At 30.7% G+C, this 18,993-nt stretch overlaps 1 protein-coding gene across 1 annotated transcript in view; it reads left to right on the plus strand.

Moving 5' to 3' along the window:
* Positions 1–12,118: 12,118 nt before the first annotated feature.
* LOC106462471 (protein kinase C-binding protein 1-like) overlaps positions 12,119–18,993 on the plus strand; it is an 82,587-nt gene continuing 75,712 nt past the window's right edge. The window contains exons 1-2 of the mRNA XM_022389744.1: positions 12,119–12,185; positions 17,987–18,030. Of these exons, the coding sequence (XP_022245452.1) occupies positions 18,012–18,030 (19 nt within the window). The 5' untranslated portion in view covers positions 12,119–12,185; positions 17,987–18,011. The remainder of the gene's footprint in view (positions 12,186–17,986; positions 18,031–18,993) is intronic.

Here is an 18,993-nt window from a genome sequence, read left to right on the forward strand (position 1 = left end):
CTTTGAATGTCCAACACACTGTAAGGTACAGCAAAGTTCTAGCAGCATAAATGTATACTAAAAACTCAATCTTACACCCACTTATCCTTAATGGCACATATAGTGTTACAACTATTTTGAGTTTAAATGATTTGGCTACCATATCTTTTAACACAAGTTTGCTGTTACATCAACCTAGCAATATTAGTTTAAGCCAGAGAAATAGTGGTCATTGCTAGTTGTAAACCCTATTGCTGTTACATCTTGCATCTGTAGTAAATGCTCCATCCTTAATGTTTAGAGTGACACCTCTAGAGACTCGATTGCAGTAGCAGAGATGCTACCATACTAACAGAGACTAGATATTACTGGCTCCCTATTAATAACCACTGTAGCTTTACCATGACACTTAGTGGTGCTTGTAACAATGAGGCTATGGGTCAAGTTTGAAACTTGACAGATTGTAGCATCTTGAATACACATTCTGGCCAGGATTGAGTCACTGCAGCTTGTTACACACACACTCTCTCTCTCTCACACACACACACATAAATATATATATCTTTTATATATAAGACAAGCAAATGTTCCACCAGAATGGCTTCTTTCAGAGAAACAATGATCCTGGGTTGGAAGGTGCTGCATTGATTGGCTTGAAAGGTCTTCAATAGACCTATTAATGAGGATATCCTTATGGTCTGCAAAGATATATTAGTTATGCCTTCCTATGTAGACACCACAAATCATCTACAAATTAAAACTTCAAATTCTGTCTGGTAGATGGTCCTGTTGTCTACTATAGGGGTTTCCAAACATTTTAGCTTGAGGGTCCCCAAGACACCCTGTCTGAAGACTACCACTTAATGAAGTACCTTTCTTTTATTGGATTTTGTTTCTTGAAAAAACAAAAAACAACAACTCAATCATAAACAGTGCAGTGTATTCATAGTCATATTTATTCCAATAAATAAAATTATTGTTGAAAATATTGCTTTGTTTGGTTTCCCATGAAAGTTTCAAAGATAATATTTCTTCAGTCTATGAGCCTATCTTGTTTATTTCAGTTTGAGAATCATTGTGGCAAACCTGACCAAGAAATAACTTTGTTTAAAACTATATTCAATTTTAAGTACTATTAAATATTCCACTTAACAGAACATCTCTTTCTCCACATATGATGACATGAGAGACAGCAGTTATAAACTGATCAATGACTTATTGAGAATGTTGGGCACATAGAGAAAGACACATCTGGTTTAGTTCTCCTGACCACGTGTGACTGCTTAATGGTAGGGTTAATACAGTTCAATATTGGGTGCTACCTATACATCTAGAATTAGTAATTTAATACAGAAACCTTTATTAAAATTACGAAAAGTTACACAAATAAAGATATATTCATTTGCTAAGTTAAAGAGTGGTTTGGTTAAGATATTTTTGTATCACACTGGAAAAAGAAAATCAGGTAATGCTCTCCTGAAAAAAAATTGTTGTTTTTTTGTATAACATTCTATGCCAAAGTCATATGGATTAATTAAATCTATTAATCTTAAGACATCTAATATTTTTAATGGTCTCTCCTTCTTTTAGATAAAAGTATAAAACTTCCCGTTTGGAAATTAGGCTTTTATGATCTATAGCAGCATATTCCACAATCCATTTACACTTAGATATTTCCACCATGATCTTCTGTCCAAAAATGAGTATATATTTCATATGTGTTGGAAAACTATTCTCATCCAAACTGATGTCTGGAGAATTATCAAAATATAATGCAATATTTCTTGTTTTTGATTTTACACTCAATCTATGAATTATGTTATTTTTCTCATAATATTAAATCAGTTCTTTGTCAAACTTTTTCATTGTTGTCCTAGTTCTTCCTTTATGCATTGAAACTATATTTTATAACCTTAACCTTTTATCAATTTTATTTTGCTTTTCTACATGCACTTCTGTTTTCATATCAAGTTAATTAATTTTTAATATATATACTTCTATTTTCCTTCCTCAAAATCAATTTTCCAAATTCATGACTAGAATTCATATTTTCTGTTTAATTAAATATACTTCTAAGCCAATCATATTTGTTTCAGTATTCAGTATTTTTGAAGTACTCAGTTAAATTTATCTAATTTAATCAAAACTTCATACATTCTTTGTACCTACTGTTAATTCAAGAATACTTTTGCACAATATTTACACTTATCCAAATTTAGAGACTTGCTAAGATTACTTTGTGTTTCAGGTATGTACAGAGGTTCAGTAGGTTATATTAAAATTATTCTGAATATGCATATCAGCAAATCATGTGACAATGTGCCTAATGTAAAGTTGCAGTGGCACAGAATGTATCAGAACTAAATTTTGGCACTGTTTGACATTACGTAGGTAGTGTGATGCCACTGAAAATTGATAGGTTTCGGGAAGGGTATGTAACAGCCCTTTTACAACATCTAAAATATTTGTTAACTCAGATCATAAAAATTTGTTCAACTTGGGGATTTAGAATGACCAAGATAGATGGGGTATCTCTTATACTTAATGGCACTGAAAAAAAAAGGAATATAGATCAACTTGGGGTACCAGTACTGTTGAGAAAGAAACCTGCAACAAGTTGTCCTACAGAAAAGCATGACTCTTATAAAACTTGTATATCCTTGAGTACAATGGTCAGTGATAAAATCTGTCTACATGAAATGGTACAGCCTTCTATTATACAGAAGTTCAATGCATTATGCAGAGCTTTAGAAGCTCTTGCTTAAAGTTGAACAAAAAAGAAACGTACATAAATTTGAACTTTCTAGCACAAGCATACACTGAAACATGCCCATTACTCTCGGCTTTTGAGCACACACAAATTTATGAGTTGTACAACTTACCTCAGTTAAATAACTCGTGGAAGGCGTGCAGACTAAGGGTGTGACCCCTGCAATTATTCTTTTTAACTTAGCTCATTATATGCCTCACTATTCCTGTAAAAAAAACAACAACCAAACAACCTGCAATCTACACATGTAGTTGCAGTTGCAACTTTAATAAATCTAAAATTAGTAACTCGCTTGAGTGCCCCACTTCGCTTAAAAGAAAAACAACACATCTTTAAAATTTTTACTTTGTTTTATAATTAAAAGGGTGCAAAACATATAGTACGTTACCGTACTACAAAGTTTATTAATCTTCCACGATCGATAAGTACATTTCGCTTTACTATAATCCAGAATACCGGAAACATACAGTTGGAAGCGACTTCTCATAAAATTTACGAGACATTTTAAAACGACCAACAGTGATTTTAGCGAATGAATAAGAAAAACAATAAATGCTGCTGTTGTGTTTTTAACTGATTTTAACCTTTACTTTTACAAAATCATATGAAACAGTGAATTCTCTGGAAAGATGGAGGGGTTCTAAGAACATTTCGAGTCCCATATGCGTCCCTTATCCTTGAGGAAAAGTAAAAACTTAAAATCACCCTATAGTTTCAGAAAATTAGTGACCCAATTTGAACTCCTGTAAGAGCCGACTTACAAGTTACACTATTGCCGATGACAACTCATTCCATAAGTCAACCAACCTGTTAGAGAAATATAACTACCTTTACTGAAACCTGACATGTATTTTCCAAATTTTAAGCATGTTCTCTCATTCTGCTGTTTTCATAAAATAGCAAAAATAAATCAAAATCCTTTATCTTATTATATCAAGCTAATCTTGCAAACCTCAATGAAAGTCTCAGTATGATATAAACTTGGCATACAATTTTGGTTTTAATTCTTTGCATTGTTTTGCTTTTTATCTGATATATATAATTTACAATATATATCCAGAAAGATGTGATCATTAAAAAATTTATCTGAGCATAGATGAAATAATAAATAAGTTAAAAAATGAAATGCTTTTGTACTGTTTACTTCATTGGACGAGTTTCGAAGTTTTAAGATTTAGTTTCTGAATGTATTATTTTTTGTAATCCTCAGTTTCGTACAAAAGCGAGATTGTGTAAAGTTAAATTAAGTTTTTTCATAAGTATTCACATGATAATGAAAGCAACAGAAATTTGTACTATTAACTTCCAACTTTTCTTCCCCAAATGTAGGCCTAATGTTTTTGGCGCATTTTTGAGCTTGTAAGGTGACGCTTCAGTAAAGGAACAAACAATTAAGAAAGGAACAGTTGTACGTTTAGATTAGGCCTACGAGTTATTGTTTAGCTTCAATATAAAAATGTAAGTTAATAAGTGCATAGGCCTGTAAAAGTATAAGCATTAATATTATTAATATTATTTTCGTATTACCTTTTGAATTATATTTTATTATAAATACTATTTCTAATATATGTAGACGCGTTAATTCAGGTTATAATTTAGAAGTTAGACTCGCATCACTCGTGAAAAGTAGTACTATTGTATTTTCAATTTAAAACTATAAATTATAATACTTGAAAAAGCTCATGCATGAGTCAAATTTAGTTTTATAAGTTAATGTTTATAAAATGCAGGATAAATTATAAGCTTACCCGTTAAAATTCTAATAATACTAAATTACATAACATATGTTATTAATAGTAATACTAATGTTTGTGTAGTTACTGTTTCTTCATTTGGCTTAAGTCTAGTTAATCATAGGAGCTCTGACTAAATTATTTATATAAATACTTATTAATATTATATTAGTATTACTGGTATTAGTACTACTACTAATACTGAAATTAAATACTAAATAACATTAGTCTACTTTTTAGTAGTACAAAAACTAACAATACACTTAAAAGTAAGTTAAACCCAGTGCCTCTTACAAATTTCATGATTTACACTAGACATATAGCAATGTACCCATAGCTTAGGTGTGATTTTTATACCAAATGATTTCTACAAACCATCAGCTAATTTTGTTGTTATTATGCTTGAATATATAACTTGAAAGATGAAGGCATTTCAGGGTAGCTGATTTAAAAACAATACTTTAGGCTTGAAACTGCCTGAACAAAGCTAATGAAGTTGGTTTGATAACCCAGACATGTGATTTTAGTATATTTGTTCAGATGTTTTCTGTGACCCAAAGATAAGTCACTCCTGAAATTTGAGATAGAGATGCAAAAATGCTGAAAAATAATTTGAAATATGTAACTTGTAAGTAACAGAGAAAGTTGATACACATTTTATTTTGGGTTAATATTTTTGAAATTCAATCAAAAGCATTGATCTTAGATTGAGAAGCAATGGAATATAGACTAGCTATTGTACAACAGTTTGGTTTTATGTCTTATTTCTTCTAGAGTGGAAACAATTTTGAAATTAGATAATTTAATGGGGAAGTCTGGTGCAGTGACTTATACTAGCTACAGTGATATATCACAAGTATAATAACAATCTGGATCACCTAGCATGACATTTACCAACTTTTCTAGGTAGACTTCCACAGTGGAAGGGCCTTGGAAGATGATTTTTGAAAGTAGATCATTTCAATCATACTAAAGCATCACAAAAAATTCAGAACAGATTTAATATTCATTTCAGGCTGTAGTACTTTGGAATAAGTGCTTTATTGTGGTCACCTATTAAGCATCAGGCTGTGACCTATTACTGAGACATACTGGGCAAATCCACCAATCTGCCATCAGTTGCTTGTTAGTATTATTTATCTTTGTTGCTCATTTTTAGACTGGTCCATAATGATTGGGTAGTTAAAAGAGCTTGAAAAGGCACACAAAATATTCATCCATTTAATTTAATACCCATACAGTTTAACATTGCATCTGTAAAGCAGTATAAATTAATGTGATACGTGGCAAGACTGTACATTTTGATAGATCTGTATATGGTACTTAATAGAAACATTCATTGCTAAATAGCAAAATATATTTTGTATATTAGGAACTAATAGACCTAGTTTGTGTATTTGCAAGACAATTAGAGTATGAAGAGGTAAGACTACAATATAAAATATGAAGTTTTCAATAGAATAATTGCTTTACTTTTCTTTAGGAATATTATTATCTGAAAGAAAAGTTGAAGTAAAAGCAATACAAATATGAACACCAGAACTGTATGGTAAAGACAAATGCATTTTGATATATGAAATTAGTTTATGCCATCTATCTTATACATTTATGATGGTTGTAGATGCAGTTAAAGAGCCATACTTTTGAAGTAATGGTTTGCAATCTGTTAAAACTTATTTGTATGTGTATTTTTCTAGTTTACTGTTAACATGCATCTTTTCTTCCTTTCCATGAATTAGAATTTTTTTTAGTAATGGGATCCTTCAATGAACTTTGCTTTTTAATCCTGTTCTAATAACACTTACCAGCTTGGTTATAGTAGTCAGTATATCAAGTGCCATTACTTTTTCGTTTGATTTACAGTTTATTATTTTACTTTTATTATAAAGTGTGTTTTGCATTGCCAGCTTAGGATTTGCATTTAGGACTAACCTAAATCTCATAAGCTGGTTGAACTATACGAGATATTATAGGGTATACAGTTGAAAATACTGTGAATAGCGAGGGTACCAAATTGGTGAAATAATGCATTATAATCTTTATAAGTAGAGATATAAGTATATTTTATTAGGTATACCAATGGTAAAGTTGATTTTTATTTTTGCTCTAAGTACATAGTTTATTCTGATTGGAAGTTTTTATTATTTACTTATGGAACATACAAATGCTAGCTGCTGGCTTCAAGTCCTAATGCTGATTTAATGTTTGTTGAATTATGTAATATTAATATAATTAATACAATACAGAAAAACTTTACAGAAACCTCTCTAAAATATTTTGAATAATATAAACCCATTAAACAGCTTTTACAGCCTAACTAGAGAAGTGTGGCATCCGAGATAAATTACTATGACATATTTGACTGTTTAGGTGTGAAGGCAAGTATTAGGACATTACTAAGAATAAAGCCAAATATTAATATTTACACAGATGCAAAATAATAAATGATTACTTTAATCATACAATAAATAGCTAGAATATTATGTTTGTAATGAAAATATAATAGTGTTAAATGTAATACAAAGAAAATATGTTAAACATCCTATGAGGTGTGTGTAATGCAACTATTCCCACTGAAGCTAATCTCGTCACTTAATGAAGTGCATGAAGCAGGCAAAAGGAAGCAATAAAATTAAATCTTCTGTAAAAGTGAAATGTAATAAGCCTTGAGACAGTTCAATAATAATACTTAAAAAAGAAAGTTACAACAATTGTAAAGTGCTAGTATCTAAATCCAGATATTGTTTTCTTTTTATTGAAAGAGCTTTTTCTAGAGTGAATTCTGATGGGTAAATTCAGTTGTTTTAAAAAAACTATGATAAATAGGTATAGGAAAGTCATATTTACAAGTGCAACTGACATGCAGAGCTTTACTGTATTCTTTCTTACTAAGATCTGTAGTGTATGCAAATTTAAATAAATATAAGTCTGCAACTTGTGGGCCGAAGTTACCTCCCATTGGAATTCCTTGTATTTGTTGGAAGACATGTTGGCAAAATTGCACAAATGTGTTTTCAAGTACAAATTACATGACCTGTAAGATTTCATTTAATTTCTATGAAATGTAACAGATCACAACTGGCAAAGATATACATTAATATTCCTTTATCATTGCTTCTATTTTAAAATCCAGGTATGTATAAATTATTAAGTTCACTTAGAAAGTTTGCATTTTTAATATTATTGTTGTGAGATTTTTAACACAATCTTAATTCCTGCCATCAACATTCCACTATAAATAAGTTGCAAAACTATTAAGGATCCTGAGGGACAGTTGTAGTTGGTAAATATTCTGCATTCACTGTGTTTCATATAAACCATAATAGTAAAATTGTTCTTGAGTACATACACATTAGTTAAACATTTTAGGTGAAACGTTTGTAAATGCAAGTTGTATCTTATTTAATATAACTCGAAAAGAAAAGTAACCAAAGCTCTGAATGTCATGCAAGTAGCTTGTGATAAGTGTGAGATAATTACAGCTAAATTTTAGCCTCATTTTGGATTTTGATTGGTTTAAAATGAAATGAATGTAGTAATGTTAATTAAATACAACTTATGTGTCAGAAAGACACTTTCAGTAAAATATGGGTCTGCTTATGGAACTTGTTAATTCTTGCACAACAGGCAATATTGCATTCATGCCTCCAATGAGCAGGACAGGTGTTATTTCTCTAGAACAACAAATGAAAAAAGGCTTTCTTTAAAATCACTGGAAAAATCTTTTTCTGGTCCTGATGTTTTATTTTTATTCTATCATCCATTCTTCTTACTATCAAGGGATCAGTATCTGCATGATTCAATTCATTTCCAATATTTTTTTAAACATTCTTTAGAGACAAGAATATTACTAATATATTATAAAAAATAAGAGATAATTTAAAAACTATCTTCAGCATAATACTTGTTGCTGATATCTTTGTAGGGCTCAACTCCCATTTTCACATTTTGCTTATCTTTAACATAGTTGTCACCTATTTAGTTTTCATAAGCCCATTTTGATTTTCTAATTAATATTTTAAAATCAGATCTGTAGTCTTCCTATAGTTCTTTATATCTTCCATTGTATCTGTCAATTTGAACATAAATGTTTTTCATTTATACCTTATTTTCTTTGTCTTTACTCATCCTTCTGATATTTTCTGTTATCCCTTTCCTCTTTTTAGGAATTTGGCCTATATTTAATCAAAAAGAAATTTATCAATTATGTATATTCCCAAAATCTTTCTCATATCACCTTTCAACTCAGTGTCCTATTTAACTAATGCTAAATCTTGTCTTATGATTTCAAAATTGGTTTTTGAAAATTATACATTAAAATTTCATTTTGTCTGTGCATAGCAAAACATCAAACCAAACTGTGCAATGATCACTCTTCCTCAAAAAAAGCTCCCCATTTCGACTACACCCTCAATAATGGGTAATGATTAACCTAAAATGAAATCATGCCTTGTTGGCTATGGGTCCACAGGGGTGTAGAATTTTTGAAGAAAACAAAAAAAATACTTCTTTTCTAAAGGATGAAATGTTAGAAAAATCTACTTACCCCTTTTAGAAAACAGAAAAGGTTGAATATAACTTAGAATTTTGTTTTTATGTAACATTGAACAGTAAAAAAAATTCTGGGATTCACAAATTAAAAAAAATTTGAAATAAAATATACTGATGACACAATTGTTTGCATAGTTTCTATAAATATAAGTCAGTGATGTTTAAAGTGTTTTTGAAAATTAATAAGATGCAAAAACCCACATGGATCCTTTTTTGCTATATTCCCTGTCATTTGCAAGTTGTTAGGTTTTTTTATAGTGTGAAATGGATAAACCAGATGTATGTAAGTATTGATGTATGTGTAGGGCTTAGATATAAAATCTATAAAAGGGGTTATTTATTAAATAAACAGTCACAAACTATTTAATGAAAACTTAAAAAATCTAAATTTATTATTTCACATTTTGCAAAATCTATTTTAACTTTGGATATAATACTTTATATCTATGGATCTTTTTAGTTATCATGCTGCATATCCATCAATGTAATGCCATTTGTAGCTCATTTTTGTCACAAGTGTTGTTGTGTTTGTAGTTTAAATAATGGCAAAACTTGTTCTTTCTCGGACAAATCTTGTTGTCTGTGGTGATAGGCAATATGCTTTCCATACCCCTAGGCCATTTGGTATGGAAAACCATCTTGAATCACATCAAGAAACCACTCTCCCTCACTAGTTGACCCCATACAATCCCATTCAGTGTGTGTAAAATTTCTCTCCAATAATCAATGCATTAGTAACAACCCTGATCTTGATATACAAGTTCTCATTGACATCATCTGTCTGATTAGATGGTTTGTAACAATTGCCCATTAAAAACTTTCTACATTTGAAACTCCTGATTCTAACACATTTAGGCTTAACCATTTGACTACCATTTATTTGTCTTGAGTCCCACCTGGCTGCATTTTCATCCCTTGTATAAAGAGCCACCATACTTCTCTTTTAAAAAGTCTGTCATTATTAAATAACTCAGGAATTTGAAATAATTCCTATTACCAGTGTTCTTGAAATCTAATGAAATTTTATTAATTCCCATTATATCAGTCTTCCATTTTAACTAGAGCCCTGAACTTGTCCATTTTGTTTCTGATATTCCTAACATTAGGTTGATAACAAGTAGGCTTATTGAATTTACTATGTTTATCTTGAAATCAAACAAAGTTATCATTAAAACTATTATTTATGTTTTGCAGTAAGTCTTTTTTTTTTCAGTCTCTTCTTTGTCCTAGCTATCTTTTCAATTTGTTTATTCTTGGTTCATGGGCATGCGCAGACATTTTTCTGGGGGAGGGGCAAAAAGATGATGGACCTGCCTCCAAAATTTTACCATTACAGTCAAGAGAATAGGCAAGCTCCCACAGTCTGATGTGATGGGTTTAATACTTGTAAGGTTAGTTTAAGCCATACTGCAAACTTGTAAATATATATACTTCATAATAGTAAATTTTGGTTGACCGTGACCATGCTCTCTCATGAGATGTCTGTAAGATTGTGTCAGTCGTTTTTGATACCTGCTGCCAGTATTACTGGCAGGTGGCAACAGGTGATAATACTGTGTCAGGTCTCAGGGGATATCGACAAGACTGCGTCAGTCTGTTTGATGACTTGAGTGAGAATTGCCATGTTCAATATCCAAGAAACTGCCATGGTAACAATGTTTTAAAGAAACAATTATGGTTCTCATTTTCCATAGAGGGAAGTACCCCCTTGTCTCCCTGCAGACATCCATGTCTTGATTTCCCACACCACTTTACAAGTTTTGTTTAAACTCATTAATAGATATCTTTAGATATTTCCTAAATGCTACAAACTAGCCTGCTTAAATGGAATCCATTTGTAGCATTTTATCCAGCCTGAAAACTACTGTACATGTTCAACCAGCCTACCTGTTGCTCTAAGCATATCTCTAACAAATTTGCATTTAAGCCTTGAATCCTGTAAAGTAATTTGTTCCACATTTAGACTCCCAGAAGAGCCACACATGTGTATCTATCCCCAACTTCTGCATGTGTTCTTTATACCTTTTAAGCTGCTCCTAATATGATATTTTACTGTCTTATTGCACAACCTTTCCCATAGCTATCTAATTTATCTTCAAGTAAGCAAGCTCTGCAAGCATAGTGTAGTATATCTTTCTGAATCTTCTGAAAGTTGCATTTGCCCACAATTCTCAAATATAACCCATTCCTAGCATCTATCATATCTTATAAATTGCACCTCACTTATTCCTGAACTATGTTTAACCATATTGAAATTTTACTTTTTATTCTCTGTTACCAACCTACCCATTCAGTAACTTTATATTTAAACAAAATTAATCTATTTCATAGTTCATAGATTAACACTGAATTTCCCTATTAACTAATAATGTACAGTATTGGTTATTTGGGTTGGTGGTAGGTTCTGAAGTCGAGGGTCTCAGGTTCAATTCCCATTGCCACCAGAATTGTTTGCCCTATTTCTCTTATGACAGAGCTATTAAGGTTGTCTATCACTGTCACTAATTAGAGGGAAGGCAAATGCATAGCAGCACCTGCTGTCATCCTTCTTTCTGAACTGCTGACTAGACAGAAGGCAGTTGTTTGGCATTTTTCTTTTTTTTGAACTGATGAATTAAGGGAAAGCAACTGGTTACCAGCTCCTGCCACCTTCAACTGCAGATTAGAGTGGCAACAAGAGGTTTATCACCACCTACTTAATATTTTAATTATTTGAAGTGCTGACTAGAAGGTGCTAGAAGAATCAATGAATGGGAAAGGAGGAAGAGGCAGACCAAGAAAATTGTGGATGGATAACATCAGAGATTAGATGGGAACATCATAATTAATAACTATGTTAGAATGGCAAAAAGAAGAGAACAATGGCACTCCATGACAGTCAACCTGCTTTGAGCAGATGACACATGATAAGAATGATGGTTAGAGGGAAGGTAATTGTGAGGCAGCATCAACCACCAATCCTTATTCTGTTTCTTTATATACTATGGTTTGAGTGACATGTTACAAATCAATTAAATGAATGTAACTGATTAACAAATACCACTAATTGCCAAGCTGTAAAGAGGATACTCCACTGATGAAACTTTCCCATCTATACAGGATCCATGTGAATTGGAGGAAGTGCAATATTTTGGCAGTCTTTTAAATAAGAGGTATTGTAGTATTTATGTAATTCTTGCTGTTTCATTCTGTACGTTACTACAGCCTTCACACTGAAGACCTAGTGTAAAGAGTTCTGCCACTTACAGCTTTACATTATGACTAATCTTTTTCCTTTTTATTTAAGGGTTGACAGTTGATATTGGATTAGAAGTTGAAAAATTTGATGTATGTATTACTAGAAACAAATGACTAGTATGGACTTATAGTGTTGTGTCTGTGGTATGTACTGTTTCATGCTAACAATTCCAAAACAAAATTTTGCTTCTTTGTTTTTGGTAAAGTCAACAAACTTTCCAATGTTTTAGCTTGAATGGTAAAGAAGGGTTTCTCCATTATGGATACATCCCAAGTTTGCTAATTCTTCATTTTCCCTAACATTTTCTGACTTTGGCATGTAAGCAGGTCTACTACAAGATTTTGACTTTCTAACACTAAAAATGTTTTAAATTCATTAGGATACACATTCTTTTGCATTATTAATGACTAAAAAACTCATTTGTGCCCTGCTTCATTTATTGGAAGAAAATTATTTCTAATACTACATTCTGATATATTCATAAATACATAGGATCAAAGGAAGGTAAATTATATTAAAAAAAACCAATAACAAAATCCTAGTACTTTATCAACTGCTAATTAAATTACTGAACTTACAGTTTGGAGCACTTACTGCTTTTGCCTGTTATATTTAAGACGTGACCATTCCTGTAGGTCGAGGCTTAGGGGTGGTAGTAGAATATGGGATAGCCAAAATGGGTCAAATGTCCCTTATTTTTACCTTTGAAATGAACTAAGATCCAGAGCTTTCTTAACTAGTGTGGAATAATCAAACTACTAAGGTGCATATGTAGGAGGAAAAATCTCTCTTAGTAATATACAATGTAAAAATAGTCTAAGTTCATATATTTAATAGGGTTTATCTCTCTCACCAGAAATTAAGGTAGAATGCAAGATATTAGGTGCAAGTAAGTTTTTAATATTGTTTATAATGATTAAACTAATTCAAGCCATGTTTTTGCTTCTCATCAACATAATAATACAACATAGTGACATTTTACAGTAATATAGAACCTGCACACCTCTATTAAAAGGCTAGACTGTGACAGGAAAATGTCAAACTACTGGTTATTGGTTAGATTTAAATGACCCTTTAAATTAGAAGTTTCTGATGGTTACTTCCATTTTCTTAAGTATATAGTTAAGTATTTTTCTAGGAAATTTATAAAAAATATTTGCTAGTAGTCAAATAATGAACTGTAAATTGATCAGCTTACCAGCCATACTGTTGACCAGAAAATGGATATATTTTTCTGCTTATTAAGCCTCACATCATCTTTCATTGTCTTCTCTATGGTTATGAGTAATTTTTAAGAATTATATTGATCTTTATCAATCCTAAGAAATTATGATGCATATCCAGTGAAAGATTGTACATTTAAAACATTAAACTGAGTGACAGACATTTGTAATCACTATCATATACAGTAACTGGCCAGTATCTTTGACATTTATGAGTTAGCAGTAAATCCTTGGAGTCAATATTGTAGTTAACTCAGTTAGGGGTAAAGGGAGTTGGCAAGACTAATCATTGTTATTGTAAACAAAAATAGGGTTAAAAGTTTCTTAAGTATTCTGAGTGCCTATAGACAGGTTTGAAGCAATTCAACATTGCTGTATGAGAACTTTCCACTTAACATACTGTATACGTCTATTTCATTTTCAGGTGTATAGAATAAATATTACAAAATTATACAGACAGTAGAGGAATAATAGGATAACCATTAAATCTTACATGTTGTATCAGTACAACATTTCTGCACATAATCTCAAAATACAACAGAACATAATCATTCTTACTATGTGTGATGAACATTCTCATATAAACAGTTTTTTAAATAGTTTGTATAATTCATGTTTAGCTTTTAAGGTTATATAAGATTATATTTACATATATAAACCTTTTGTGTGATGTGATTAATATACTGTTTGTTATCTAATGTAGTAATACAGCATGTCAATCATCTTAGAAGTATGAGTAATATACCATACAGCTCTCCTGCATGAGTTGCTTAGATATAAAAACTTAACATTCATGGTTAAGTGATCAAGACTATATTCCTTGCTAATGTAGCAACCTCTTCTCTTTTTTTTTGTTTTTATTCTTGATTAAACTGAATTTTACTTTATATTTAGAAAACTTTTCACGTCAGATATACTAAGATAGGTCTAACTTAAAAGGAAAAGTTTGTAATATTATTATTATGTACTGGTCATTAAATATGACATTTTAGGAATTCACAGATGTCTGACAGACTTAATATGGAATGGGAAATAGCTAATGTACTTAAAAGTTAAATAATGAAACTAGTAAAGTGTTTTTGAGTTCCCAAGGTCACTGGAACAACTTGCTGATTTTCACAACATAAAGTTGATAAGTTACATGTGAAGATATTCACAATTCCAGCTATGGCTATCCTTTGTTATTGAAGTGAACCTGTAATAAAATTTTAGCCTTACACAAATGTAGGCACTATGTCAACACCAATACACAGACTACTTACTGATTCTTTGACTGAAATTACCCTTACAGTAACTTTTAGTTCTTTAGTCATCAACACCCATAAATCTAATATAGGTAATTTAACAGCATATTATGAGAAATTCTTTAATAACTTCAAATAACTTATTATCAATTTATCATTCCTTTTTTTTTTAAATACTAGCGTAACTAAAACCAGAAATATGTAAGCTAAACTTTTAATAAATAGTTTCAGAGAATAATAAAAGTATTTATGTTAGGACTTAAAGTACATCAAGAAACAATTACTGGAAAACATGACATGTTGATAAATATATGTATGAATTTTGTTTGTTTTAAAATATATGGTTTATATTTAGTATTTGAAACATTATTAAGATATTTTGAATTCACAGTCAAAAGGAGAGTTATAATATTGGTATGGGCATTTTATATTTAGTTTCCTACTTGCATTCTCAGGTAAGAGAAAGAAAATTGGTTTGTTAATACACAACTGTATTGTTACAAGTGGTCAGTTTTCCTACTGGAGAAATATTACAAGGAAAATTCTGTGATAAGTTTTTGGCCTTAATTTACTTTATTTCAGTGATTGTATGTGTACAACAGCTCAGTTATTTGTAAGGCAAGCTCATACTAAGAGTTTGAATAATGAAACCCTGTGGTAAATGCCTGATCCAAGGTGACCTGGTTAGGCAGAGTTAATATTATGGGCTAAAATGTAGATGTGCTTTAATATGATAGTCGTCACATAATTTTAAAATGCATGTAGGTTTGTTAGTAGTGTGAGGAAAAGAAGAATTTTAAATTTATTGTGAAAAGGAGCTTAAAGCCATTTGCTAAGTGTATGACCAATAAGAAAAGCAAACATTGCTTTATGTAGTATCTAATTTTACTAATGTTTTGAATCTGACAACTTGGGCGGATTTCAGAGTAGTATAAACAGTTGTAGGTTTTTTTAAATGGGAAAGATATCATACAAACATAGTAGAGTAAACAAGAAAGAATTTACTCCTGTTTGAATAACCTTACCTATAAATGTAGACTGCATAATTCCAAATTTGTTTACTGGAAGACATGGTACTGTGGAATTCAGGAAACTACAGAACATAATGAACAGCATGCATAACAGCTACAGAACCAAGAAATGACATGGGTGAACAAATACTTGATAAATTATAGCACAAGAAATATGGAATAATAACATTACAGTCACACTTGAAATTTTTACATTTGTATATAATATGTTAGAAGCTAATTAGAAATTTTCCTGTTCACTGCTGCTGCCTCTGAAAATGGAAGTTTTTACTGGTTAAATTAATAAGGACATTTTACTATGAATGTAATAGTATTACATGTACACTTCACAAAACAAAGGATAGTCAGAGTGTGTAATATAGCTGTGACAAGGCAAATCCTTAGTTGTAAAATAATAATATTCACCCTCACTTTTCATTTTTACAAATATCAGACAATTGATCAGTCATATTTTTTGAAATGCAATCATTTTGTCATCCAGCCTATACTGTGTAGAATGGTCTTACAGAATCTTGTTTTGTTTGTCACCTGAACTAAATCACAGTATTTAAAGTGCTTTAAGTTGGTCTTGAATCATGTAGAGATCTCAAAGAAGAGATGGTTTTTACTCATGTGACAAGCCATCAGATGAATAGCAGCTTTTGCAAATTGTCTACAATACAAGTGTCTCAAAATATAGTTAGCACTATGTGGAACTGCTTTTTTTACACCAATGATACAGTTGTATAGATGACTAATGTAGTCCATCATCCAGAAAATGAACAGTTGACTGCTGTCTGGCAAATTCTGGCTCACTGTAATGGGTGGTTAGAAACATACTTTATAAAGCCAGCCTGTATGTTAGACACTCAGTGAGGTAAATTTTGTTTACAGCAGGGCACAAAACTGTTTTCCTGCAGTGGTGCTGAGAACACATCCAATAGACCATGTACGTAGTATTTATCCTATAGATAAGTAGAGCTGGTTGATTAGTGAAATTTGCTAATCTAATAACCATCAGGCTCATTAGTCAGCTACATTCAAGTAATAGATTATTCTCACATTAGACTTGGATAGTTGGAATAAGTGCAAATAAAATTAATTGAAAGCACTAATGTTGATTACTTATTTATTTTCATGAGTCATGACACTGATTAAGATGAACAACCTTGAATTAATTGAAAATAATGAGAAATTACAATGACAATTATTATCTGGATAGTTGGAATAAACAAAAATCAATAATAGTAAACACTAATTTTGATTAGTATATTGTTTTCATGACATTAACTTATTTAATTGCAATTTTTAATCAGTTATTTTTTGTTTCATTAATTAATGTAATCAGTGCTCATAGATAATCAGTTAATCATCTAGCTCTATAGATGAGCCACATTTCATCTTGGAGAGAATCTGGGTCTGGAACTAGATCTAACCTTGTTTTTATATGGTAGCATAATGCATGTGACAGTGGTGGAAGTTTGGCGTAAGCAGGGATAAGAATTGGTGGGTGCACTGATCTTTACATTATAAGAAGTGGAAGTATTGATGCAATGTATTACAGGAACCATATTCTTTGGCCCTTTTGTACTGCAACATGCTGGTGCAATTGAAAAAAAAATTGACAAATCGAGTGACCTACATGCTTATTGGAACTGATCCATTCAAGCATGTATGGAAAGATTGGTCAAGGATACCGAAGGACCTTATCAATTCTCAGACTTGAAGCACGTAAGACTGAAGTCAGACTGTCTTTTACCTTTATAGTGGCCATACTCATATTTAAATGATATACCATAAACTGTGTAGATGTAAAGATATATGATAAAGGTATATGACTAAGCATATTAATTTCAGAATACATGACATATCACATTTTATCTGATTTGCATAAAAATAAATTGAGGGGTGATTTAAATTTTAATTTTGTAAAGAGGATCTTGCCTTGTCATAGCTATATGAAATTTACTAATGTAAGTTATTAAAAGAAATAATTCAATTAGATCTTTAGAACTAAAAGTTATTAAAAAGTTTTGAATTAGTTGTTCTGAATGTTAGTTTGATAAGTATTTTAGTTCTTAAATGTTTTGAAATTATTGGTATATTGTGTCAAGAATTGAAGATTAGTGGCTTATCTTTAAATTGTAGATGCTTCAATTAGGACTTTATGCTTTTGTTGATATCACACTTTGTAAGCTTATTTAGCTTCAACATGAACTTTTCATATAATCTTTGTAGGGAAAAAAGCAGCAAGGGAAAACAGATGACAACAAGGTTTAAAGGTAATATGAATAATTATTGGAATAATTCTATAATATGCTTTTATACAAGAATTATACTATTTGTTAGAAATTGGTAAAAATCTTACTTTTTGTTGTGTAAAATCACAGACGTATATTATTATTCATTATGAAAAAACTATATACAAGTTTTAAGGTAAATAAGATTTAGAGAATAGTAAGAGTGTGAGTAGGTTTATTTTTTTTTTACCTTTAGAATAATTCAATAAAATGTTGTGAATTTGGTTTAAAATAATAAGTTATTTTAGTTCAAGGGGTGTTTTGAAATTATCGTTTTAAAATTTTATTGAAAATTTGTAGATTAACTTTTAGAATTCTTATTCTCTCATATTAGTGTTGAAACATATAGGCTTATTTAACTGCAGGTTGTGGCATTTGAATTTCTTATTTTTTGAAATCCTAATTCAGGGTTTGCACAGAACCTTAAAAAGAGTGAAAACCCTTAAATTTCAACCCTAGAAATCAAGAGTTTGAAATTTATTTTGTTGTGAACTCGTATTTCATGAAAAAAAAGCACAAGTCAAACCATTTCATTTTTTTCAGACCACCTAAGTAATTTTTACTTCATATATGATCTTTAATTTCTCTCTAAAGCATGGTATAACAGTAACTTTTTGCTCCTTTTTAAAGTAGTATATTTTAATGATCAAAATAAACAATGAAAGAAAATTATGCATCACTGTGAGTGTAATCTATTCTTTTGTTCCCCTTTAAATTAGTCCTTTCCTAATCAAAATAAATAATGAAAGAAAATCTTTGCATTACTGTCAGTATAAGCTATTCTTGTTCCCATATAACTCATTTCTATCTAACTGATGTGTATTTATCAATAAAATATCAAACACATCTGATGAAGAGATGGAAAAATTATACAATTTACATTACCACTAACTTTATAGCAATCATATCTATAATATCCTGAAACAGCTGTTAATTAGTCATTCA

Source organism: Limulus polyphemus, unplaced genomic scaffold (genome assembly GCF_000517525.1).
Source record: "Limulus polyphemus unplaced genomic scaffold, Limulus_polyphemus-2.1.2 Scaffold1176, whole genome shotgun sequence".
NCBI lineage: Eukaryota > Metazoa > Arthropoda > Merostomata > Xiphosura > Limulidae > Limulus > Limulus polyphemus.